This window comes from Cervus canadensis, chromosome 17, assembly GCF_019320065.1.
Source record: "Cervus canadensis isolate Bull #8, Minnesota chromosome 17, ASM1932006v1, whole genome shotgun sequence".
NCBI classification, from domain to species: Eukaryota; Metazoa; Chordata; class Mammalia; order Artiodactyla; family Cervidae; genus Cervus; species Cervus canadensis.
In genome coordinates, this window is record NC_057402.1 from 26,868,771 (window position 1) to 26,894,443 (window position 25,673).

At 39.4% G+C, this 25,673-nt stretch overlaps 1 protein-coding gene across 10 annotated transcripts in view; it reads left to right on the forward strand.

Annotated features, from left to right (window-relative positions):
- Positions 1 to 1,520: 1,520 nt before the first annotated feature.
- The window catches only part of HEATR5A (HEAT repeat containing 5A), a 96,147-nt gene continuing 71,994 nt past the window's right edge, over positions 1,521 to 25,673 (forward strand). For 2 of the 10 annotated variants that reach the window (XM_043489803.1, XM_043489807.1), the window contains exons 1-7: positions 1,529 to 1,620; positions 4,768 to 4,834; positions 16,718 to 16,903; positions 18,194 to 18,405; positions 19,332 to 19,440; positions 22,751 to 22,900; positions 23,565 to 23,739. In XM_043489803.1, coding sequence (XP_043345738.1) covers positions 16,778 to 16,903; positions 18,194 to 18,405; positions 19,332 to 19,440; positions 22,751 to 22,900; positions 23,565 to 23,739 — 772 coding nt within the window. In that variant the 5' untranslated portion in view covers positions 1,529 to 1,620; positions 4,768 to 4,834; positions 16,718 to 16,777. Of the gene's footprint in view, positions 1,749 to 1,876; positions 1,975 to 4,767; positions 4,835 to 16,717; positions 16,904 to 18,193; positions 18,406 to 19,331; positions 19,441 to 22,750; positions 22,901 to 23,564; positions 23,740 to 25,673 lie in introns of those variants that run through there. The other 8 variants (XM_043489811.1, XM_043489812.1, XM_043489808.1 and 5 more) reach the window with 8 other exon arrangements.

Here is a 25,673-nt window from a genome sequence, read left to right on the forward strand (position 1 = left end):
TCATGTATGGATGTGAGAGTTGGACTGCGAAGAAAGCTGAGCGCCGAAAAATTGATGCTTTTGAACTACGGTGTTGGAGAAGACTCTTGAGAGTCCCTTGGACTGCAAGGAGATCCAACCAGTCCATCCTGAAGGAGATCAGTCCTGGGTGTTCATTGGAAGGACTGATGCTGAAGCTGAAACTCCAGTACTTTGGCCACCTGATGCGAAGAGCTGCCCCCCTGGAGAAGACCCTGATGCTGGGAGGGATTGGGGGCAGGAGGAGAAGGGGCTGACAGAGGATGAGATGGTTGGATGGCATCACTGACTCTATGGACATGGGTTTGAGTAAACTCAGGGAGTTAGTGATGGACAGGGAGGCCTGGTGTGGTGGGTCCATGGGGTCACAAAGAGTCGGACATGACTGAGCGACTGAACTGACTGACTAGGATTGTCATTGGAAGGACTGATGCTGAAGCTGAAGCTCCCAGGCAGCCCTAGTGATAAAGAGCCCACCTTCCAATGTCGGAGAAATGCTGGTTAGGTCCCTGGCTTGGGAAGATCCCTTGGAGGAGGAAATGGCAGCCCACTTCTTGCCTGGAGAATCCCATGGATAGAGGAGCCTGGTGGGCTACAGTCCATAGGGTCGCAAAGAGCTGGTTACTAATGAAGCGACTTAGCCAGCAGCCATGTGCTTATTAGGAAGACATATAAAATATTTAACCTTCCCTGGTGGCTCAGACGGTAAAGCTTCTGCCTACAATGTGGGAGACTGAGTTCGATCCCTGGGTGGGGAAGATCCTCTGGAGAAGGAAATGGCAACGCACTCCAGTACTCTTGCCTGGGAAATCCCATGGACAGAGGAGCCTAGTAGGCTACAGCCCATGTGGTCGCAAAAAGTCGGACACGACTGAGCAACTTCAAAGTATTTAGGGACAGTGTGGCACCCTCTCAGTAACTGAGATCTCAAATGGTTCGGGAAGAAAAAATGTTCTCTATACTAGCAACACTTTGTGCTTATTTCAGAATAAAAATTGCAAAATCAGATTTAAAATGCTGAGTATGCTAGAGGGACTCAATTGACTTGGGGGCCAAGAGGTTGTTAATCACAATTTCGCCCATGACTGTGGTGTGTGACTTTGAGCCAGGCCCCAGAGTTTTGGGCTGTAGGACTACAAAGCTCTCTAGGGTCCCTTCCATGTCTACACCCACCCACCTACATTGCCTGCCTGAACTTCTCCAGGCTCTAGTCGTGTTTTAAACTTCAGATGCCTGAAGGCTGTTCCAGAGGATTCTGGCTGGCATTAGAAACAAACAAAAATGGGTGTGACCAAGCTCTCCGGACTGCAAAGCTGCTGCCCTGGCCTCAACTTAAGCCGCAGTCTCCATCGCTCTTTCGGCGGTGGAGCACTCACGCCTGCCAGAGTGGGCGCTCGATAGCTCGGCGGCCGGCTGGCGGGGCCTCGGATCGGCGATGCGGTGCGGGGCGCGCTCCCAATCGCTGGCTCCCGCCGCACTCCAGGCTCCGAGCTTTCCGGCCCCGCCCCGCGCGAGCCCCTCCCGCAGTCGCCGCCGCCGGCGAGTCCCGGCGCTACCCTGCCGCACTGTGGAGCAGACAGCGTGGCTGGGCTGGGACGGGCGGTGAGTGGTGGGAGGACGCCGGGGGCGAGCAGTCGGGAATCCCAGGAGTGAAGGCGGCTCCGGGCTCGAGGGGGCGGTGTCCGGGCTGCCTGCCGGCGGGGAAGAAACACACACCGGGGGTCTGCACCGTGAGTTGAGCTGCTTGGGGGTCCGCGGGGTGGTCGCGGCAGCTAAGAGGTGGAGGAAGTTAGGACCCCGGGAGCAGGAACGGGTCGAAGGATTAGATGTCCTGGCCGAAGGGGCCGGAGCCTGCGGAGGAGGGGATGTACAGGGGCGCGGAGACGGCCGAATGGCCAGTGCAGCCGGTCTTTCCTCCTGGGCTCTGGGAAAGTGTGTTTCACCGGAGCACAACAGGTAGGCGTGGACTCTGGCCGCGCGGGCTGGAGCCCCCGAGCGTGCGGAGAAGGTCGGAAGGTCGGAGCCCGCCTAGTCGGCGCGCCGCTCCCCGGATCCGCCCTAGCGGCGCCCACAGCGTCGGGGGTTGGCTGGGAGCGGGGCCCCAACCCGGGCTTCGGGCGAGGTTCTCCGGACGCCCGCGAGCAACCGTGGAGGCGGGTTTCCTGAAGCAGTGGAGACTGGATACTGGATAGTCCTTCCTCGCAAGGAAAGCGAGCCTTTGCCGGGCTAGCTTTTGCTTAGTACAAGGAAACATTTCTTACCCTACTCTCGGTCAGCACAACGTCATTGCAAGGGATTGTAAAGTCTTTGGAAACTTTAAGAAGCGCTTTATGATACTAGTCACAGTAATGCATACCTCTGGCAAGATGATTTTCATAACTGTCAAGTCGAATAGTGTCTGTCAGATGATTTGAGCTCTTTTTTGAAAGGTCATAATTTTACATTCATTTTCCGTGCAGTCATTTATTCAGCAGATATTCAGCGCCTTTTATGTTCAGGCTGAGCGCTCTTAAGGAACTTAGAGCGTAGAAAAGACGTTAAAGGGAGGGGAAAAGGGGACCCGTAAGTATGGTTCAGAACTTTGTCAGAGAAAATACTACGGAGAGATTAAAGTGGAAAGAAAGCAGAAGTGTCCTTGGAGCTGGGCATTAGGCGGATGGGGAAAGGAGAATTGTCCTGTTTCGCAAACGTTTTAGAAAGTATGTCTTTGAGAAATGATTTTAAATCAGTATTGAAGCCGATGGTTTTCTTACATTTTAAACACTATGGATTTTTTTGCCCCTTTATTGAAATGGGTAGCAGGCAGGGTTTATAAACATAAGAATAGGGACAGTTGGAAAAAGTAGTTATTTATGTAGAAACCTTTAGTACTACAAGACTCCTGAATTGACGACAGACCTGAATTTTAGCTTAAGCGCCTCCACTACTGTTTATGGATCTTAGCTTACTTTTCTCTTCTTTTTTTTCTATCTTTATATCTGATTTTAGTAACAGAAAATACATAGCCAAACTACTTTAAAATTTTGAAAAACTGCGCAAATAATACATTCTCTAAGAAAAAAAATTTAAGAATTTTTGTTTTTAGGCAATGAACATACCTTCCTTTCTTCAGCTTTATCTCAAAAAGAGGACTCAGACAGTTTATAATCTTCATGAACTTTTCTCAGTTATCTTTTGTTTTTTTTTTTTTTTTTGGCTGTTGAGGGGCAGCTGGTGAGGTTGGCAGGGGGACTCTGCACTGATTCTCAGACTGAGTGGGGACTGGGTTAAGGGAAAAACAGGTGTAGAATTGAGCTGGGGATAGCAGAGGTGAGAGGGCAGGAGACCTCATTTTTAATAAGATTGGGTGAGGATGCTAAGAACTGGGCACCAAGAGTCAGGGGCAGTTTAGCAAAGACTTAGGGACAGGAGTGTCCTCTGATGGTTGGAGATGGATAGGAAGTCTATGGTGGGCTAGGAAGTGAGGGGTTGAGTCTGAAGACAAGAGGCGTGTAAGACTTGAGAAAGGGCTAAGATCAGAGTTATCAAAAAGAAAAACGTGTGCTCAACAGGGCGTCTACTTTGGTGGTGGGTCTTAAATGAGAGTTGGACAGAGATGGGGTATTCAGGATGGGCATACCTTGGGGAGCTGAGCAGAGGGTGTGGAAGATTCAGATAAGAAGGCTGATCATGAAAAGGGCTAACCGAACCAGAAAAGAGTCCAGTGTGCGGCATGAGGATCGCCAAAGGGGTTGAGAGGTGAAGATGATATGTGCTGGGGGGAAGCAGAGGCATGTGGTCAAGGTAGGGGTTGGAACTGGGCTACAGTGAGGTCAAGGATGAGGCTGCATTTACGCAAGACCGGTGGTGGTGGGGTGGGGTGGTAAGCGCTAGGGTCAGGTCACGAGTGGCAAATGGAGGGGACAGGCCAGCAGCGGCGGTGCGGGCCGAAGGCTAGGGTCGAGTGGGGCGCGGAGCTTGGGCTGGAAAGGGTGAGGGCTCAGAAGTAGGGCAGTCTCAAGGCAACCAGGGGTCTGGGCTCACGGAGAGTGCTGGTGTTCCCTTGCTCATATGCGTCCCGGCCTCGCCGCCCCTCTGCTGCCAGCCTCGCCCCGGATCCTTAACTCACCGAAGGGGAGGGGCGAGGGCGCGGAGGCACTGCCAGCCGCTGCAGCCCCTAAGCCTCGGATGGGACGCCGCGGCCTCCCGGCCACTGACCTCAGTTATCTTTTGAGTAAAATAAAAGATTAAACTCTCCATGTCTTTAGGTGTTTCGGTCTCTTCATACTCTAAGATTCATTTATTCTAAATCCTGATTAACCAGTTTAAAGACAGACTTTTTTTTAAAAAAGACTTCGTTGAATCTTCTTTCATTAACTATCCACAGTATAGTTAATGGGTCCTTAGTGGGACCTTAGTCCTCTCAGGTAAAAGCATTTCTGCATTTTAAGGAGAGTGTGAAACTGTTATTAAATTTCTTTTAAGAAATGAATTAACTGAAGCCTGAGGAATTAGTAGAGACTTGTTTGTATCATTTAATTGAATCTTTTGTCTAGTTGCAGTATTAAATTCGTTGGAATTACACTAGGGGTCAGTAATTGGCAGGCTGTGGGTCAGATCCAGCCTGCTGCCAGTTGTCATAAAGTTGTACTGGAACATAACTACACTCTTTTATCTATTTATAGCTGTTTATGTATTGTTTATGAGTCGTTGTGATAGAGACTGTGTGGTCCATACAGCCTAAAGTATTTACTCTCTGGTCTTTTACAGGAAAGAACTCCTGACCCTGGACTAGAACTCCACAAACTCTCAGTCACGGTACCTTTTGTGAGAGGAAGTAGGTTAAGTTCAGGTTTTCTTCTTTTTCTTACTTTTTTTGTTGTGTCGGGTGAACTACTGCATCCTATAAATGCTTCTGAGTCCTAGATGTGTAATGATGGGAAAAGGTCATGGCTTTTCAGTCATAATTATCTAGTAAGTTTTAATTTCAGCATTTCTCACCTTTTGGAAGGCTAGAGAAAGGGAAGGATTTTTGTGTGTTTTCTAACAACTTTATAACTCCTAGTTTTAATTTGGATCTGGTGTGGACTTTTTTTTTTTTAATTTAGTAAGCTCTTTTTAACGTATCATTTCTGTTTTTCACAAGTAACAGTTATTTTTACTTAAACACTTTTTTTTTTACCATGAATCTAGTGACATTGATTAAAAGACTAGACAGAAAATTATTCACAGTGTAACTGAGCATGAAGTCAAAGGTATATCTATAGTAAGACCCAAATGGGAATTGGAACCCTTGAAACAGATACACAAGATTGAAATTGGAGCATATTGTTCTGAATCATGTTTGAACTTCTTTTTTTTAATAGTAACAACTTAAAAAGTAAATATTTTTAGAAAAGAAACATAATGTAGTCATGTTAAAGCATAATGTTATGTTTATGCTGCATAAGAAATTAGAATTAATTATGTGACAGGAAAGAAGGTAAAGTTGTATGAGGTGATATTTAAGTGTTTAAACCAGAGTATATACTTTTGCCAATTTTGAGACCATGGTTTTAACTTCTCTAAAATGTTTTATATATGTACTTCTTTCTTAGTTTATGCTTCTCTATGGTTATATTACAACATCTGTCTATTATATTCTTTTCTGTTGCACTTGTAGATTTCTGTATGTTGAATTTATGCATGTTTTTGTGTATTAACTATTTAGTCAAAACATTACCTCACTTATTCAATACATTTTTATGTAAGTAAAATTATTAGGAAGTTGAAATTACCCATTGAAAAGCACAAATTTTTTTTAAGATATTTTGGGAGGAAATCTGAAAAGCAAAAACAGAAAAGAGAAGCGTATACAGGTACAAAATCCCTTAAGCATAATTACAGAGTCCAAAAGGCACTTTTCTTAACTCATTTGGCAGCAGAACATGACCTGATCTGATAGGAAGCTGTTTATAGTCTTTCTTTATCCTACCTTTATGTGAATATGTTTATATTTTGCTGCAGAAATATCAGTGAGTTTGATTGTGGAGTGCTGCCCCAGACCAGCTGGGGGTTAGAGGTAATAGATGGTGTGTTCACTGTATTACTTGGGTGGATGTGATGATGACAGCCGGAAAACAAGAGAATAATGGAGTTGTCCCAGGGAGCTACACTTGCGAAGTTAAGAGCCCAGTTAGGCATCTGGCAGGGAGTCTGCTAAAACAAAACAAAACAAAACACCCTCAGGTAGGGCTCCAGGAAGGTCAGAACTGTGGCTAAACTCTGGGCCAGGCACTTCATAAGATATGTTGTAAATTAGAAGTGGGAACCGTGAAGAAAAGCCAAGATGTCAGACCATAGTGGGAATAAGGGTGACTCTGAGTGCTCACCTGGATAGAAGCCATGAAATGAACAGTTAGAAGGGGGAAAAGGAGGGGATTCTAAAGCAGGTGGGGTCTAATGACTAAACTAGAAAGTCCTAGGTAGCAGATTACTTGAGCACAAATACAGTGATATTTTGGAAAATTGAGCAAGGATTCCTGTCCTCTGCCGAGCTGGAGGAATAATGGCATCTTATGCACTTTACTCTTGAACTAGTGAAGGAGCAAACTGACTGAGAGCATGAAGAAATTGGAGCGGGCAGCTAACAGGAATGGAAAAGACCAAAATACCAATTTGCAATTTGCCTGCTTTTTAAAGTATCTATGTTAAATGGTATTTTGGTCTCTTCCATTCCTGTTAGCTGCCTGCTCCAACTTCTTCATGTTCTCAGTTAGTTTGCTCCTTCACTTTTAATATGGGACTCTACCCCACTCCAACTAGAATCCAGATAGCTGGATTATTAGTCATGTCTAGACTAAACTAAGAGTAAACAGGCCCCAAGAGACAAGAAACTTAATGTCAGTGAAGTTGATGATCTTTGAAACAGTTAATTGCTGTGTATCTTTTTTTTTAACTTTTTTTTTTTTGTTTGTTTTTTTACTTCTTGTTACTGAATTCTCTGCTAGGTACCAAATAGTAAGATTGCTTCCATAGTGACTTTCATATGAGTGTGGTGGGAGATATTAGAGTAAAATTTCTCTTTTAAAACCTGCCGGCTGGTACTCCGAAGTGTCCAGAGTGAAATCTTTCTTCCCAGGGAGAGGTGGAAGAGTTGGTTTGTGGAATGAAGAGTGATAAAAATTGTCAAGAATAGCCAAGGACTAAGCTAACACTGTTAGTCGCTCAGTTGTGTCAGACTCTCTGTGATCCCATGGAGGAGCCCACTGGGCTCCTCTGTCCATGGAATTCTCCAGGCAAGATACTGGAGTGGGTAGTGCAGGCAGATTCTTTACCGACTGAGCCCCCAGGGAAGACTAATGGTGTTAGTGTTGGTTACTTAGGGATTTGCTGTCTTGGTGGGAAGGGCCCTCTGGAAGTCGATGTCTCTAGTACAACTCACATTTTATCAAAAAGCCTCGAAGTACTGGAGACCTAAGAGGAGAGTGAACTGATAAGAAAAAGCAAAGTTGTAAAGATTAGATATTTCAGTGGGCATGGTAGTTACTGTCAGTGATTAGAAACTGTATGAAAAGAATGCGTGAAGTAGTTGAAGGAGCCTGGACATTGAAACTAGACAGGTGTAGGCGTTACCTTCTTTCTTCCACTTCTTTCTTCACTTAAATCTTAGACAAATTTCTTAACTCATTATCCTCATCTGTAAAATGAGGATGATAATATCTGAGTTTTAGTATTAGGGAGGGGTTTCCCTGGTAGCTCAGTTGGTAAAGAAATTGCCTGCAATGCAGGGTACCCGGGTCCAATCCCTGAGTCAGGAAGATGCCCTGGAGAAGGAAATGGCAACTCACTCCAGTATTCTTGGCTGGAGAACCCCATGGACAGAGGAGCCTGGTGGGCTACAGTCCATGGAGTCGTAAGAGTCAGACACGATTTAGTGACTCAACTACCACAGTAGTAGGGAGATTAAATGAGACAGTGAGTTAAAAGGTTCTAGTAAGGAAATCCTGAAGAAATGTTAAGTCTCTTTTCCTATCATTGCCTTGTTAGAGTTGGTTCTGCTGCTGAGTCCCCTGCCCACTGCCCACCATACTTCTTTTACCCTCTAAGGTTTTCTCTTTTGTAATCTGGAGGGAGAATTGCCAGAGCTAGGCTACACCAGAGGCCCCCATTGGCAGTCTCCTTCGCTGAATCCTGCTTCTGCTGTTCTTCTCATCCTTAGTCGTAATCTGCAGCACTTGAGAAGAAAACGGGAGGAAGGCAAAGGAAATTGCATCCCTACTTCTGGCCCTTTCTTACCTCACTTTATCCATTTCTGTATTACTCCTGTTTCTTTCCTGCTCCATTCTAGCTTCTCTGTCTTATAGGATGTGCTCCTTAATCAGTTCTTGGAGTTGAGTGTATCTGCCTTTCCAGCTGATTTGTATTACTCAGTGGTGAGAAGCAGGTTTCTCACCATTTCTACCACATTTGCAGGAAGTATTCTTTGAATCTTGGTACACTGAATGTATTTTCATTATATTGTAAAACAGGTTATTAGTGCTGTGTGCCTGGGTCATGTTGTCATATGACTTAAGAAACATGAATTAAATTGATTTTCTGGGAATTGTATTCAGAATTCCAAAAATCAAATATTAAAATTTATGGTGCAACAAGGCATTTTTAGCTCAGAAGGGGTGTGGTGTGAAACTTGGTTGAAAGTTATGAATAACACAGATTTTTATGTGAACTGATAAATCATTTGGTTAATTAAAATGATTCCTTTTTCTTTACTCTTCTTCCAGGAATAGAAAAGAAAAGATTGTTTATATTTAGAATTCTGAATGTTAGATGATTTGATCCAAAATATTAACCAGAAATGGCTACTTTTAAGAAGTGTGACATTACGTATTCTTCTTGTCTTGTTATAAAAATCCTATCATAGTATAACTAAAAGGGAATTAATTTTTTTGAATATAGTGGTCTCTAGTGATTAGTATTTACAGATTGTGCTCTATAGAACACTGAGTTCTCAGGATTCCCAGCAGGGGGAATAAAAAAGGTAGAAGTGGGGCAAAGGTCAGTACTTAAAAGATGCTGAGAAACATCAAGTGCTATACACACACACACCCTTCTGGCAGTCTATAATGTACATTACATATATCACATGTGTGGAGACCCTCTGTAGGAAGGAAGACTGCCAGCTTGGTGTTTCCCAAAAAGATTTGCATTCTGTTCCGTCACACACAACACAAATCCTCATTTCCTCATTCTTTTTCACTACTGTTCTCACAACACTCTGTAGGAAACACTGCTTTACCTGTGGGGATGCTCTCAATGGGTTAACCTGTTAAAATTTATGCACTTGTAGTTTCTATAATTACAGTTTTTAATGAGAGCCTGATAGTGTCTGAAAATGTCAAAATCATTTCTCTAAGGATGGACTTGCAAGTTTTCAGTTTTCACCTCTTATAATGCTCTTATCAGTGCTTACGCTTCTGATATTTTCATTTTCCTTTCTCTGGCACATTTTCAAAAACTGATGCTTTTGTCAAGTGGTTTTGATGTTTTTATGGCTTCTTTATATTTTCCAAAAGAGTTGAACCTATTTGTACTGTCACTATAAACCTATCAACTTTTCTAAAATCTCAGTTTTGGCTGTGAAATTTTTGCATTTATAATATTTAGATTTAATGTACATATATTGAATCACTCAGCTAAACTAAATTCTTACTGAGCTTAATATTGTATACTTAGCATTTTAATATTTGACTAATGACAACTGGTTCATTTTAGAGTTATTACAGAGAATTAGAAAGTCTAAGTTCATGTCAAGTAATATCATAGATTTGAATTTCATTGTCATTTTCCTGCTATTTTCTAAAGCAATTTCAGTTTCTTTGGGTTTATCTAAAAATAATAAGTTAAATCTTTCTTACCCAATGTAATAAATGAATTATAGGAGAGTAGGGGACACTTATCAGCTATTAAAATATCTATATTATCTAGTTTCAGTATTTGTAGATGAATGGTGCTAGTTTTCTTTTTTTTAAGCATTTGGTTATTTTTAGTTAAAGAAAAACAGCCTTTTACAAGGAAGACAAAGTGAAGTCAAAGACACAAGGAAGCAGGGTGTGGACTTCTCATAAGCTCTTGGTCCAAAACCTGGGCGTGATTTTCCATTTGGACAATAGGGGTGACTAGCCAGCAGAGGGATGATTCTGAGGGAGTGGGTGGGGCTGCAGCCTAGTCACCTAGTCACCTCACCGTGTGAGGATTAAGTGAAAACTTCCATTATCATAGCACCTCAGCCTCCAGAGATTCTGTTAAGTTGGTTTAGGCTCAAAAAACTTTGTGTTTTTTAAAAGCAACCAGAGGTGAGAACCACTAGTCTATTTGTATAGGTCTACTATTTTGACATGCTCAGCTTTTCTAACAGTTTACCTACCTCATCTGTGTTCTTCCTTTTGCTGTTTTCCCAACACTGCCTTTTTAATTGTTTTGACCCTTGTCCCTGAAGGAGTTGGCAGGTAAAACTGATTTTGTGATTTACCGAAAGGTGTAGGGCGAAATATTGGGACTTCCCAGGTGACGCTACTGGTAAAGAATCCACCTGCCAATGCAGGACCTGCAAGGGACACAAGTTCAATCCCTGGGTTGGGAAGATCCCCTGGAGGAGGGCATAGCAACCCACTCCAGTGTTCTTGCCTGGAGAATCGCCTGGACAGAAGAGCCTGGCGGGCCACACAAAGAGGTGGACGCCGAGCATGCACACATACTTGGGGAAATCGGTAGTGAGTGAGCCCAGACATAAAGTAAGGCCCCCCACCTCCACCGCCATGCTCTGTTTGTTCTGCACTTTTTGTCCCTTACATCTTAATGTCAAAAATGCTGTTTTCTCTTTTTTTCCGGTGGAAAGGTTTCCTAGCACTGAGGAAAGAGAATGAGCTTTGTTGCCAAAGAGACATGGGTTTGTTCTCATCTCTCCTGTTTACTGGCATCAAAGATTTTTCTTCTGTAAAATGGGGACCAGTAATACTTGCTTTCTTTCCTGTGATGATTAGAGATGATATAAATTAAGCACCTAAAAAGTTCCTGGCTCAGTGAATAATAGCTGCTTTTCTGCAGGGCAGCAGTGGCGATGCAGACAGAGAGCAGCCTTGTGGACACAGCAGGAAGGAGACAGTGGGACAAAAGGAGAGAGGAGCATTGAAACATATACCTTACCATGTGTAAAATTAAGACAGCCAGTGGAAATCTGCTGTGTGATGCAGGGAGCTCAAATCTGGTGCTCTGTGACAACCTGGAGTGACAGGATGGAGTGGGAGGTGGGAAGGAGGTTCAAGAGGTTTGGGACATGTGGCTGATTTCATGTTGATATATGGCAGAAACCAACACAATATTGCAAAGCAATTATCCTCCAATTAAAAATAAGTAAATTTTAAAAATTAATAAAATTTGAAAAGAAAAAGAATAGCTTCTGTCATCAGTTTGTGATTTGGGAATTAGTGGGAAAGGGAAAGGCATTGCCATGAACTGCAGCAGGTAATGGGTATGTCCTTCCCACTTGTGTTACCAAGATGATGCTAACAAATGGTATTGTGAATTATAAAAGTAAGGAATCGATGGAAGTTCAGCTTATTTATTGGTTTTTAAGGGTTTCATTTTAAAAGTTTTAAAATCATAAAAAATTTGGAGACTGGAGAAAATAGCATTACCCACAATGCTACTGCCTTAATAATCATTGCTACCATTTTGAATCAGAAAAATAACTAGGAGCATCTCACAATTTAAATGATGGCTAGAGAAGCCCAACACTTTATGAAGCATATTTATAATAAAAGAAATCCTGTACCAAGCGAAGACAGTATTAATGGGGGAATTAATCATGAAAGACTTCCTGAAGGATATTTTTTATAAAGGTAAATTTTGAAATAGTTTACTGTAGGAAGAAGCAAGGTGCTTCAGGTTTAAAAAATAGGATGCAGATAGGATTTTCAAGTCATCAAGATGAAACTATTAACTCTGGAATCAAAAGTGATCTGCTTTAATATTTGATTTGCTCTACAACCAGTGAAGACTGTGCTTAGGGATATTTAAAGTACTGTGACAAAAAGACCTGATTTGCTTTCTACCAGGAGCAGCCTTCCTTAGGCAACATCTTAATTATGACCTAACGCTCTGTGTAATTTGTGAGTTCCTATTTTGTAACCTATAATTGTGCAAAGCCTGAATCACAGGTCATAGGGAGTATTAGGTCAGTAAAAACTGATCCATCTTCTTTTAGATTAAATCTGTGGGATTCAGATCGAGCTGCCCAGAAGGTGTCACTTTTGCATGAGGCGTCTTTTGAACCCATGGGTTCAAGAGAAAATATTGTCCTCCCTTAACTACTTAGAATAATTTAAACTGGGGACTTGTTTCAGAAGTTGTTATTGGGGGTAAATTTTTTCTAAGTAGCCCATCTCTGTCAGAGCAAACATCTATTTACCGAACATCTACTCCGCTTAGTCATCCCGTGACTGTTCTGTCCTTGAAGCCTCAGGCTCCCTCAGCTTAGAGTGGCATAATATCTCATTTTACCTTTCTGTCTCTCAACACTTCATGTGTCTGGGGTCTTTGATCCTCTTGTGTGGTGGGTTCCTTATGTCTGGAATTGAATTTTTTCTCCTGTTTATCTGTCCCATGTCAATTTAATTCCTAGACCAGAATTCAGAAAAACCTAGAAGGGTAGAGGAAAGTTTCCTCCCTCCCCAGCAAAGCTAATTACTGTTTTGGTTTTTTTGTTTGTTTGTTTTGAAAGGTATAGATTTTAAGGTTTATGTGTGTACCCTGAAATATGGGAGACTCTTGAGAGGTTTTTTGTTTTTTTTTTCACTCTAGGCTCTTTAAACAAAACTGAGCAACTGCAAGCTGCAGGCCGAGTTGAAGCTGCTGTGGTGTCTTTTAAAGACTTGAGGGGCAAAGAAAAGTAATTTAAATTTGAGACACTCTGAAACTTTAACTGCTTGATACATTCTAGATTCAGTTCCATTTACTACTGAATGGCTTGTTCATTTTGTAAATTGATCTTTTATTGCTCAGGAAAGAAAGAAGTAACCAGTTTGACAAACCTGTCTTATTTGTGTTTGAGGGGGTCTCTTTATTTGTGATTTTTTTTTCTCTTTACATTCTTCAAAATGATACAATAAATTATTTTAAGAAACGAAAGTGAAAAAAAAAAAAAGAAACTAAAATGACCAAAAATATGAAGAAGATTTTTCCCCCCTGCATAAACTTGAGCATATGTGTTCCCCCAAATGGCATATGTTCTCAAAATAGTAATGTTCCCCAAAAGTCCTTTGTAGATATGGTGATCATTTCAAATGTTAGTAAATGTCAAATCATTATGTAGTACACTTGAAACTAACATAATATTGTACATCAACTATATTTAATAAAAATGAATGAATGAATAAAATGCCTGGCTTCAAGGTATTTGATAGGCTTGATTGGATAAAAGGGTGGCAGCATAGTATGTAGTGGTTAAAGCGCATATATCTCGACTTACATCACTTTAGTGTATGACCATTTTCTGTGTGACCTTAGGAAAGTGACTCAGCTTCTCTGTGCCTCAGTTTCCTCATCTTGAAATGATTCTAGTAAAAATAACTACCCATGGACAGTTCTGCAACTTATTTAAGAATATTTAAAGCTCTTAGAGCTGTGCTTGGACTATAATTAGTGATCAGTAATAAGTAGCATCTGTCAAAAATAATGGTTGGCATTATAGTTGGTACAGTGGTTTGATGAAGTCTTTTTTTCAAGAAGCATAACTGTACCTTGAAAAATACCTTGTTATATGTGTTCACTTTTAATAAATTAATCACTCTGTAACCTCCCCCAAGAAGCATAAAAATGGAAAATAAGAGAAAAATTAGGCAAGCATTCTCCCAGTATGTATAGCCATAGGGCTGTAGTTGAATTAAAACATACAGTAGATTGGCTGTATTTGTACTCATCATCCTTAAGTTATACTGAGGGTTAGAGCAGGAACATCTGTTGTTTTTGAAGTGCATTTACTTAGTCTTTGATAATACATATGTGGAGATCAGAGGCCGTTGTAGATTTGGAGGTTTGAATGTGGGATTACCAGTGTGAATTGTCTACTTTTAAGAGTAATTTATAATGAGGAATGTATTGAGGGCATGGGGAATAAACTTTATGCCCTGCTTATGATCTCAAGCTCTTTACTGAATTATTTATTACTGCATTGTATTAGCTATTTTGCTTCTTGATAGATCATTTTACACCACAATATTGCTTCTGCCTAAGGAAAAAAAATGTCTCTTCAGCAGTCCTAATGACCTCTAAAAAGGGTAATTTGATTCTTAAGATAGGGTTTTGACTTGCCCTGGTGGTTACAAGAAATTTTCTCTGTGATACTCAGGTTATTTTTTTTTTCCTCACATAATAGCAGATATTGAGTACAAACTTGCTTTTCTTCTTTGGTATACTTAGATTTCTTCTGGAAATTATTTCTGTAGTGTTTATTACCTTTATTGTGCATGTTTTGATCAGTTCACTTTGATAATTGAAAAAAGAAAAGGAGGGTTTCTTGCCCAAGCCAGAGGGCGAAAGTAAGGTAAAGAAAGAGTAGGAGCTGAAAACTTGAATACCCATGGAAGTTGGCAAATAATGTAAATGAATAAGGCAGTCCAGGTGGCAAGTGTACTTGCCTGAGAGTCCCTGCTCCCCTTAGATTCAGTCATTCATTGCTGTATGGGATATGGACCCAGATTTTTGTGTAAAATCTTGTGTTTACATGTTAGTAACCAGTTTTTTCCCCAGTACGTATATTGGCAGGCGAAATTTGGCCAACAGTTCATCAATTTGCAACTACTGTGTTTTAAAGAGGCTCTTTTCAGTTATATGACAATTATTATGGTGTTATAGTCTAGGTAATTTCATACCCATAAACTCTCCAGGAGAAAAAAGAAAGAAAAGCCTTCCTCATGTCTCCCATCTGATTTTCTAATTCTACTTACTACACGTTCGTGCTTGCTAAGTGGCTTCAGTCCTGTCCGACTCTTTTTGTGACCCTGTGGACTGTAACGCACCAGGCTTCTCTGTCCATGGGATTCTCCAGGCAAGAATACTGGAGTGAATTGCCGTGCCCTTCTCCAGGGGATCTTCCCAACCCAGAGATTGAACACATGTCTCTTATGTCTACCTGCGTGCCACCTGGGAAGTCCACATCTTATGGCTTCTCTGCAAAAGATTGAGGTTTATTTAGGGGGAATATGAGCTATGTATTTTATATGGTTTAGTTTAATTACCTGTGGCATTCTGTTTGTATTTCTGTGCATTTCGAATGACATGTTTCTGTTTAGCGTAACAGATTTATTTATAATGTATTAAAGTTATTTTTTATACTTCAATATGGGATAGATATACCCACCTTATATGTATATAATACCTTCTCTGTTGTTTAATGTCTTGATGATAGCTGTTACTCCTGGGAGTAGTAGTGTGATTTGTTTTTAAGCCAGCTTATGTTTTTAAAATTTTTCTCTTCTTAAATAATTTTTCCAACTTTTTTATTGCAATGTTTTAAAAAATACAGAAAAATTGAAGAATAGTAAAATGATCGCTCACATACATACTACCTACAGTATTCGTCTGTTAACATTTTGCCATATTTTATGGCTAATTGATTGATGTACTTAACCATTTGAAAATGAGTTGCAGACATCATACTGTTTTACTGCCATATACTTGAGCATGCACCTAGAAATAAAAAAAATCCATAATCAGAAATGCCATCTTGTAAATTTGCATATGAGTGAGTGTGTATGTATTTTACCCACATGCTTATATGTTGTATATTTTCTAGAAAGGTACTAGAGTGTACCCAGGAGATGCTCATGAATCTAAAAACAAAACCTCTTCTATTGATTATTTGTTACAAGAGAAGTGAAGGCTGCATTGGATCTGGGTCATAGCAGATAATGTTCTACAGTCCTTGGATGGCATCCGTCCAAGTGCCTTTAAAAACATGAGTTTGCTTTCACAACAAGGTTCACAGAGATAAGGAGACTATCTGTAGTGGTTTAGATGGGTTTTTTCCTAAAAACTCCTAGCCTTGGGCAGTGTCTTTATTAGATTGGAGAAACATATGCTAATGGGAATAAGTCCCTTCGCTCAAGTCTTGATGCTCAGTTGATCAGTCATGTCCGACTCTGAGACCCTGTGAACTGTAGCCTGCCAGGCTCCTCTGTCCATGGGATTTTCCAGGCAAGAATACTGGAGTGGGTTGCCATTTCCTTCTCTTGGATCTCCATGTAAGTGACAGGTTATGTGTGGAGGCAAAGGCCCTGGGAGACCTCAAGCTTTACTGTAAAGTATAATAGGAAGTCTAGGTATTTGGTAATTGTTAATATGTACTCACAACTCATTTTAGTAAAAAACTGCTTATGTTACAAAGAAAACTGAAAGTTTTCACACTTGAGTAGTCTTAACTGTAAAATTTTCAAAATTTTAATGAAATGTCTCCTGTTTGGCAAGTTTTGACATATGAATAACAATGATCCTACTCTGTTCTGCCTATCTACTCTCTGAAAAAGGGGTTTTGTATCAATAAGTTTACTATTGGGAATTTTCCAGTTTCACCTTAGGAAAGATGTCTCCGTTTATGCTTCATGCTTTTCTGTGGAAGATTTCCAGTATTGTGATTGCATTCCTTTTCATTCTTCTTTTAAAATATTATTTTCCTTTATTATAGGTATATGACTAAAGTTTAATGAGAAGAATCGTGACCAGCTAGGAGACTTTTCTGCAAGGAATGGAATTAGCTCATAGCATATTGCTGAATGAAGACGCATACAATCAACTGGGTGAAGTTCAGAAGGCAGAGTTTATTTTTGATTGGTTGAGATATTTGGAGAAGCTCTTGATTGCAACCAGCAGGGTGAGTAAAATCACAAAAACTGTTTTACAAGGTTTTTTTTTTTTAAGTGCCAGATAATGTTTAATTTCTTTGGTGTACTTTTCTTGTTCTGTCCAACATAACCTAAATTAGCTTTCGAGGGTTAGACCTTAATAAGATTTTACAATGAACTAGTAGGTTTCTTCTGCTCAAAAGAACAGAAAGAAATTAACCAATATTTATAATATTACTTTCAGATATGTTAAAAACTAACTACAGAGCACAGTGTGTTAAATTTCATCATTGTTATCTTCTTACCTTTGTCCCTCCATATGCATGACATCCTGGAACAGTATCGCACTAAATAATGTTATGGGAGTTTTAGTTATTTAAAGTTTCGTCTTTTAAAAAAAAAAGATGTGAACTCTTGAAGGGGAATATGAGCTGAGGAGTCTTCGAGTAAACATATTCTCTCTTAAAGTTTATAAAATAGGTACTACAAAGAAGAAAGCTAATCATTCTTATCCTTTACCTACATTCAACAACTGTTGACATTTTGCCAAGTTTAATTGATTTACAGAGCCATGTGAGTTGCTGCTTTATTTCTAAATACTTTCCTATATATCTCCTAAAAATAAAGGTATTCCACAGAATAACAATACCTTACATAATGCAAAAGTGTTGCAAAGACACTACTCATGGAGACGTTTAGAATTTATAAATGGCAAAGATCCGTAGCCTAAATTAACAAGTATTTTATTGTGAAATTTGAAGCCTCAGGAAGCATCTGAATACCATTACTACTGTGATAATATTCTGTTCTCCTTTTTTAGAGAGTAGATAAGTAAAATGGAGTTACAGCATGCATTTACATGCATAAGCTTGCAGAAAGAAAATTGCACTAAACTTAGAAAAAGATCTAAGTAAAACAGGTAACTGTTAAAAGGTCAGCTCTGGTGATAGGTTGTTCACTGATGCAGATATATATCAGGCAGGGACTTAAGAACTAAGAAGCGCTAGTTAAGATATAAATTTGTTCTATGCTTCAAACCTAAGAAGAAGGAAAAAAAAATGGAACGCTTGTCTTTGTTCACAGACTCCAGTATATTGTGGTCCAGAATTTATTCTCTGGAGATACCAGCAATGCAGCAAACTGCTTGCTTGTGAGGTGTAATAACTCTGCCACCAACTTATTTGTAATATTTAGTTAAAATAAATTTTCATTTTTCTAGAGGCTTTTGGTTAGTTCTTAATTACATGAAAGCAGAATCATATAAGAGGAGTGCATGTAATTGCATTGATGAGAATCTTCTTTGTTCACTTCATTTGCAGAGTGATGTAAGGGAGAAACAGAAGACTCTTGTGGAACAGCTCCTGTCTTTGCTCAACAGCTCCCCAGGGCCTCCTACTCGTAAACTCCTTGCTAAGAATCTAGCCCTTCTTTATAGTATTGGAGACACGTTCTCTGTTTATGAGACAATCGATAAATGTAATGATCTTATTCGAAGCAAAGATGATTCTCCAAGTTATCTTCCCACTAAACTGTAAGTTAATATTGAAACTGTGTATAAGAGATCTTTGTTGTATCATTTTTACAAAGAACTCAAACTTTGCTATATAGTAGAAATTAGCACAACCTTGTAAATCAACTCTTTTTAGTAAAATAATTTTTTTAAAAGAACTAAACTACTTGATAATTATTATGAAAATGAATACAAATTGTTTTCCTCATTTTCTTAAAAATATGTAGCTTTTGAAAAGATCTAATATTTTCCCATTGAGAAATAGTTCTTTTAAAAACTTTAGACATTTGAAGCCTAGATTTGGGAATCAAAACCGTCTGATTAATATTTTAGCAGTTGAGTGTTTAAGGAACAGCTATGTTAAATTCTTCATGTTTTGGATGTTCTTTTAGTTTATTAGTTCTTAGTAGTGAAGATTAATAGTAAATTTATGGAAAAACACTTTTCTAAGATCCTAAAAGAACAACTAAGTTTCTTTCTCCGTAGGACTCAGTTCATTTTATCACCCGTTGTTTAGAGAAGGCTGTTTACGATGTATGGCTCCACAGTACTAATTTTATAGAAATTTTTTTATTGATTTAATTTTTAGCTTATGATAGAATATGCTTTTCCATAAAATTTTGAGACTTAATGCAAACACTGTTCTTTTTCTTTTAAGACTGTCTTTGATTATCTAACATATGAAGCTCAGTTCTATTAAAAAATTTGGGGGAATGGAGTCTTTGGGCTGAGATTTAGATTAGTTGAAGATACATCTTTAACATTCTTATATTGAAAACGTAGTCATTTGATACTCCAATGAAATTCCTCATGACTTAACAGTGGAGTAGATTCTGGGAAATTTATCTTTTAAAAATAAAATTAAGTAGTCATCGTTGCATGTCCTAAGATCCTTTTTTTCCTATTTTTTCATTCTTGACTGATTTCTAATTGAAATGTCATTTCAGCGCTGCTGTGGTGTGTTTGGGTTCCTTGTACAAGAAGTTGGGTAGAGTATTAGGTAACACCTTTACTGATACAGTGGGGAATATTCTCAAAGCTATGAAGAGTGCAGAGGTAAATACAGATTTTATAGTTTCTTGAGCTAATAAAAGAGCCTTACCTATGATAAGCAGATATAGTATATATGTAAATATATCCATAAATGACATATTTTTAGGTAGTGCACCTATGTACTTTGTATATTAAATCTTTATTAGAAAAACAATAATGCAGTAAAATTTTGTGTATTCAGATAAATTCCAGTGGACACAAACTAAGGTGTTTCTCTTGCAGACCCGTCCTTGTTCCTTCTTTCTGTTTCACCTGTTCCATCTCATGCTGCTTACTAGTACCAGAGCAAGCACTTGCCACCAAGGGTCCAGATACATAATGGGTAACTACCGTCCACCTGATGGATGGATTAGTATTCTACCAGCATCAGCAGGGAGTAAGGAATAAAATCAGAGTAGGAAAGAGTGTGAAGGACATAAGCTTGACTAGGACCCAGATGACCTTTTAATCGCCAGGGGTGAATATATTCTCAGCCTTGGCCTCACTGATTTGTTGGTATCATTTACCATTGTGAAACACCCTTTGTGTTTATCAGACTTCTAAGATATACTGTAATTTTTTGCCAACTAAAGTTTTACCAATCACATTTTGAGATTCATACAAAAAGCATTTGTAAGTTTGTATATCAAAAATTTTAAATCTGTGGTCCCTCATATTTAAGGATAACTCAGCACCTTTAAATATTGAAAAAATCACACTAGTTCTTATTCTTACATTACTTTGAAGAAGTCTAGAAAATTTGTAAAAATGCAGGCCTGTCACACACCTTTCTTTAACTATATCAGGATAAAACATGGGAAAATTCAAGTATAAAATATGCCAAATTTCAAGAAGAATGTAACTGATTCTAGAACTTTACAGAGAAGTGAAATCCATAATATAAAACTGGTGAGAAAATCAACTCAGCAGATTACTTCTCAGCAGTAGTAGCTTTCACAAAGATTGAAAAAGATGATTAAGGAGGAGAGATTAACATCCATAAACATGGTTTTATTTAAAAGGATGTGTCTGTAAAAATTTTTTTTTACTGAAGTGTGTCCACTTTAAACTTTTTTTTTCTCTTAGCTCCATTGATAAAGCTATACTTTTTAGGGCTCATGGTTAACAGAGAATTACTCTATAAGTGTCAGAAAATTTTAAGTTCTTGCTAAGTCTTTTATTGCTCCTCCACTTTATAACCTTTATGATTTAGTTGATTCATCAGTACCACAATGTTTTGGAAATATCAAAAGGGATTTCCACCTTTGATACACACCCATAGTGATAGACAGTATTTGAAACTGGTGGTGTTTGGAAAAAAAAAGTTAAGTTTCCCATTAGGACTCATTTTGTTATGTCCACCTTTAATTACTCACTATTATTCCCCTTTGAATAAAAATTAATAACATTACTATGAAAATGATATTGATGTTAGCTTACCTATAGTAGCCTTAACTTCCTGAGATATACAAACAGGTACTATTTCTTGAGTGTTTACTGTGTGCTAGGCACTATGGTAAATGATTTCCCCACAGGGGCTTATTTATTGGCTCTATGGGATTCATCTTATCCTCGTTTTATTTTTATTTATTTATTTTTGGCCATGGTATGTAGCGTGTGGGAGCTTAGTTCCCGGGTCAGGGATTGAACCAGTGCCCCTAAGGTGGAAGCCCAGAGTCTTAACCACTGGACCACCAGGGAAGTTCCTTATCCTCATTTTATAGTTGAAGAAATAAGTAAGAACAGCTTAAAGTCACATCGTTGCTAAGGTTCAGAGCCAGGATTCATACCCAGATCTTTTAAAATCTAAATCCAGACTTTAAACTTCTGAGTTAAAATACTCAGGCCAATAAGTGAAAGTGAAGTCACTCAGTCGTGTCCAACTCTTTGCAACCCCGTAGAGAGTGTAGCCTACCAGGCTTCTCTGTCCATGGGATTTTCCAGGCAAGAATACTAGAGTGGGTTGCCATTTCCTTCTCCAGAAGATCTTCCCAACCCAGGGACTGAACCCGGGTCTCTCGCATTGTAGGCAGACACTTTACCATCTGAGCCAATTCTGAGCATTTACTGTGTGTCAGACACTGTTCTAAGTAGTTCATTTCAGTCCAGTCACTCAGTTGTGTCCAACTCTTTGCGACTCCATGGACTTCAGTACCCCAGGCCTCCCTGTCCATCACCAACTCCTGGGGTTTACTCAAACTCATGTCCATTGAGTTGGTGATGCCATCCAACCATCTCATTTTCTGTCGTTCCCTTCTCCCCCTGCCTTCAGTCTTTACCAGCATCAGTGTCTTTTCAAATGAGTCAGTTCTTCGCATTGGGTGGCCAAAGGATTGGAGTTTCAGCTTCAGCATCAGTCCTTCCAATGAATATTCAGGACTGATTTCCTTTAGGATGGACTGGTTGGATCTCCTTGCAGTCCAAGGGACTCTCAAGAGTCTTCTCCAGAAGCATCAATTCTTCGGCGCTCAGCTTTCTTTATAGTCCACCTCTCACATTCATACATGACTATTGGAAAAACCATAGCTTTGACTAGATGGACCTTGTTGGCAATGTAATGTCTTTACTTTTTAATATGCTGTCTAGGTTGGTTATCTTTTCTTCCAAGGAGTAAAAGTCTTTTAATTTCATGGCTGCAGTCACCATCTGCAGTGATGACATGCAGTAATTCATTGGATCCTTACAACAACCATTTAACAGATAAACAGATTTGCCCAAAGACATGTAGCTAGTAGGTGGCAGACCATGCACTCGTACCATGTTACCTCATTTATAACAACCATTTATTGATTGCCTAACAACATGCAAGCTTTATGCCTGGTACTCCCATACAATTTCATTTAATCTGCATGTCAACCCTATGAAATTTGTATTGTACTGAAGTATAATATATACTAATAGCACGTTAAAATAGTGAACACTGGGACTTCCCTAGTGATCCATTGGTTAAGAATCTGCTAGGCAGGGGACTCAGGTCCAATCCCTGGTTAGGGAACTAACATCCCATATACCGCAGGGTGGTTAAGCCCTTGTGCCTCAACTACTGAACCTGTGCCACAGTTAGAGCATCCTCAAACCACAGTGAAAGATCTGCCTGCCATAACGAAGACCTGATGCACCCAAATTCATAAGCTTTTTTTTTTCCAAAGGAAGCATAAAAAGTAAACACTGTGTAAAATAGAAATTTTTTATGTTTTTGAATGTCAGAATAGGTTGATTAGTTTGTATTAAAATCCTACTATTTCTCTAATATGTGAGATAAATTTCAATGCTCAGTGCTCTTTTTCATAGTGAATTTTTATTCCTGATCCTTAAATTTTTTCCTCTTGGGTAGTCACAAGGTCGTTATGAGATTATGCTGAGTCTGCAAAACATACTGAATGGACTGGGAGCTGCTGCTACCCCTTGCCACAGGGATGTTTATAAAGCTGCTAGATCCTGCTTAACAGATAGATCCATGGCTGTTCGTTGTGCCGCTGCAAAGGTAAAACAGTCTAATATGCAGAATTTGTAAAAATTAGTATAAAGACAACTTAATCAGTTAATCCCAGTGAAAACACTAGTAACAGCTACATGATCTTAGAGCTGCTACCTTGGTATTGACGTGGGACTGTCTCACTTTAACATATGAGGAAACCGAGGCTGCAAGGGTTAGGTGAATTTCCCAGGGTTCTAAAAGTAGTTAGCAGCACATTGTCAGAAGTGGGGAGGTCAAGTTGTCAGATTCCTAAGTATTCCTTCCATGCCACTGTCCCTCCTCTCTATGGGTGTGTAAAATTTACCTGTAAGGTTTGTGTTGTTTGAAAGTGACCTTTGTTTTTAATCATGCTGTCTTAACCTGGTGGGTTAGATAGTTAGTGTTTATGTTGAAATTAGTCTCACAATTGCTCATAGCCAACAGATAGCTTCTAAAGACATTTTTCATACCCCACTGAATTAGAAATGGGTCTTTGTGGACATATTGCTTTATATAGCGTAATTTTTATGGCTTTTTAGTAAGTATTGTCTTGTCCCTGAAGTCATTATTTAGAGACTTTGGGTTTGTGTATTCTTTTTGTTAGCTCTTGATAGATTCTTCAACTTATGTATATCTGAACCTGACATTTATAGTTTGTTTTTCATTAATTTCTTTTTTTCCAATTGGATAGTGTCTCCTTGAACTTCAGAATGAGGCTGTCTTTATGTGGAGTACAGATCTGGACAGTGTGGCCACACTATGTTTTAAATCCTTTGAAGGCTCCAATTATGATGTGCGGATTTCAGTTTCAAAACTACTAGGCACGGTGTTGGCTAAAGCCATAATTTCTAAACACCCAGGAGCAGGTAAATTTATGTAATTGTTTTCATAATGTCTTCCATAACTTTTTCCCTGTTGATTTAAACAAACATACGTAGCATTACTGCTATACATTATTACTTCTGAAAAGAGGCAAAATATCATACAGATTTTAGTTTGGAAACATTCAAAGTCCTCAGAGTTCATATTAAAATGATTCAGTGAAAGTTTGAGGAAAAACTTAAAATAACTCTTAAATAAATGTGCTTTATTCAATCATTGTCTTCCTCTACACCATGGCCTTTTTTTTTTTTTTGGAGTAAGTTAATTGTGGAGTGTTACCCAGTAAGAAATAAGACCTGATTCTTGAGAATTTTTTTTTTTTAAGCAGCGTGCATCTGATTACATACATTTGGCTTGCCATCTTCTAGATTGCTATAAGGGAGCAATGATGTAAATAATTCCAAACAACAGGTACTTAAAATTTGCTATATTTGGACAGTTTAGATAAGTTGCAAGGGATTTATGGAATCTTTTAAAGTTACTTCTTGAGAACTTAAGGTTCATACCTTAAGTCATACTTTTATTTCCCTTGTCCATTCATTGTCCCACTTTCCTAACTGACTATTTTATACCTTCATCTTCTCCTATATTACTTTCATTTGATGGCCTATCTTCCATAGGCTCCCCCTACTAAGTCTACCACCTTCCAGCATCTATCAGCATATGCTCCACTGTTATTAAGACTTTTCCTGTTATCAAGATGAATTATCTTCTATTAAAACCTTATGTTCAATATGTGTTAGAGCTCATCCTCTCACCTGCTTGAGGACATAGCTGTAGGAAGTCTCCCCTCTCCTCCATCAACTTTCCCCTTTCTGTTGGTTCATTCCCTATAAAACACGCTCTTCTCCCCCCTCTCATCTTTAAAGGAAATTTTTTTTTTCTTGTGTCTTCCCAGCCAGCTGGAGCCCCATTTCTCTTGCCTTCGCAGCAGAGTTCCTCAGAGGGGTTCTTCTTGATATTCAGTTTTTAGTTTCTCTCTTCTTTGAAACCCACTTCAGTTAAGATTTTTCTCCAGTTGTCTCTCAAAAACTTATTTTTGTTAAGGTCATCAATGACCTCCATGTTCATCCTTTATTCAATAAATAAACAAGTATTTATTGAGGATTTATACCAGGCCATGAGCTATTCTCAACATGTAAGAGGTGTTATTGAACAGAACAGATTAAAAGCCCCTAACCTTTGCCGCTTCCGTTATAGTATTTAGTCACACTAAGCCAGTGGGCGGTTCTCTGCTGTCTTACTTCACAGCAGCAGTCAGCTTTCAGCAACATTTAACTCAGTTAATCTTCCTCCTCATCCTCTTTTCACTTGCCTTTTAGGGCCTCACACTGCCTTGGTTTTCTTTCCTCCTCTGTAGAAATTCCTTTTCAGTCTCTTAATGATTCCTTGTCTTCTCAAAGAAGACACCCATTACCTAGTCCTTGATCTTCTCCTCTTTATGTGGGCTCACTCTAGTGATCCCATCCAGTCTCTTAGCTTAAATACCATCTGTGCATCAGGGGTTCCTGGATTTATATCTTTAGCCCACACTCTTACACCTACCTGCCTGTTTGTCATCTCTGTTTGGATGTCTATTTGATGTTTTGACTTGTCTCAAGTGAATGTTTGATCTCCCCTCCCCCATACATACACATACATACTTGCTCTCCTTGCAGTTAGCAGTCTTGCTAATCTAAGTTGATGACAGCTTCATCCCTGCAGGTGTTCAAGCAGCAATTTGAAAAGGCACCTTGAATCTTCTCTCTCACACTCAATAGCTAATCTACCTATCAATATTAAAACTATCTAGAGTTGGGGCTCCATGGAGAAGTGGCTCATATGGTTGGGGCAGCGACAGTCTGAGAATGAGCCTGGGACATCTTGTTGTGCCAAAAAAATAAGGGACCTCCAATGGCTAGCTTTCTGAAGACACTTC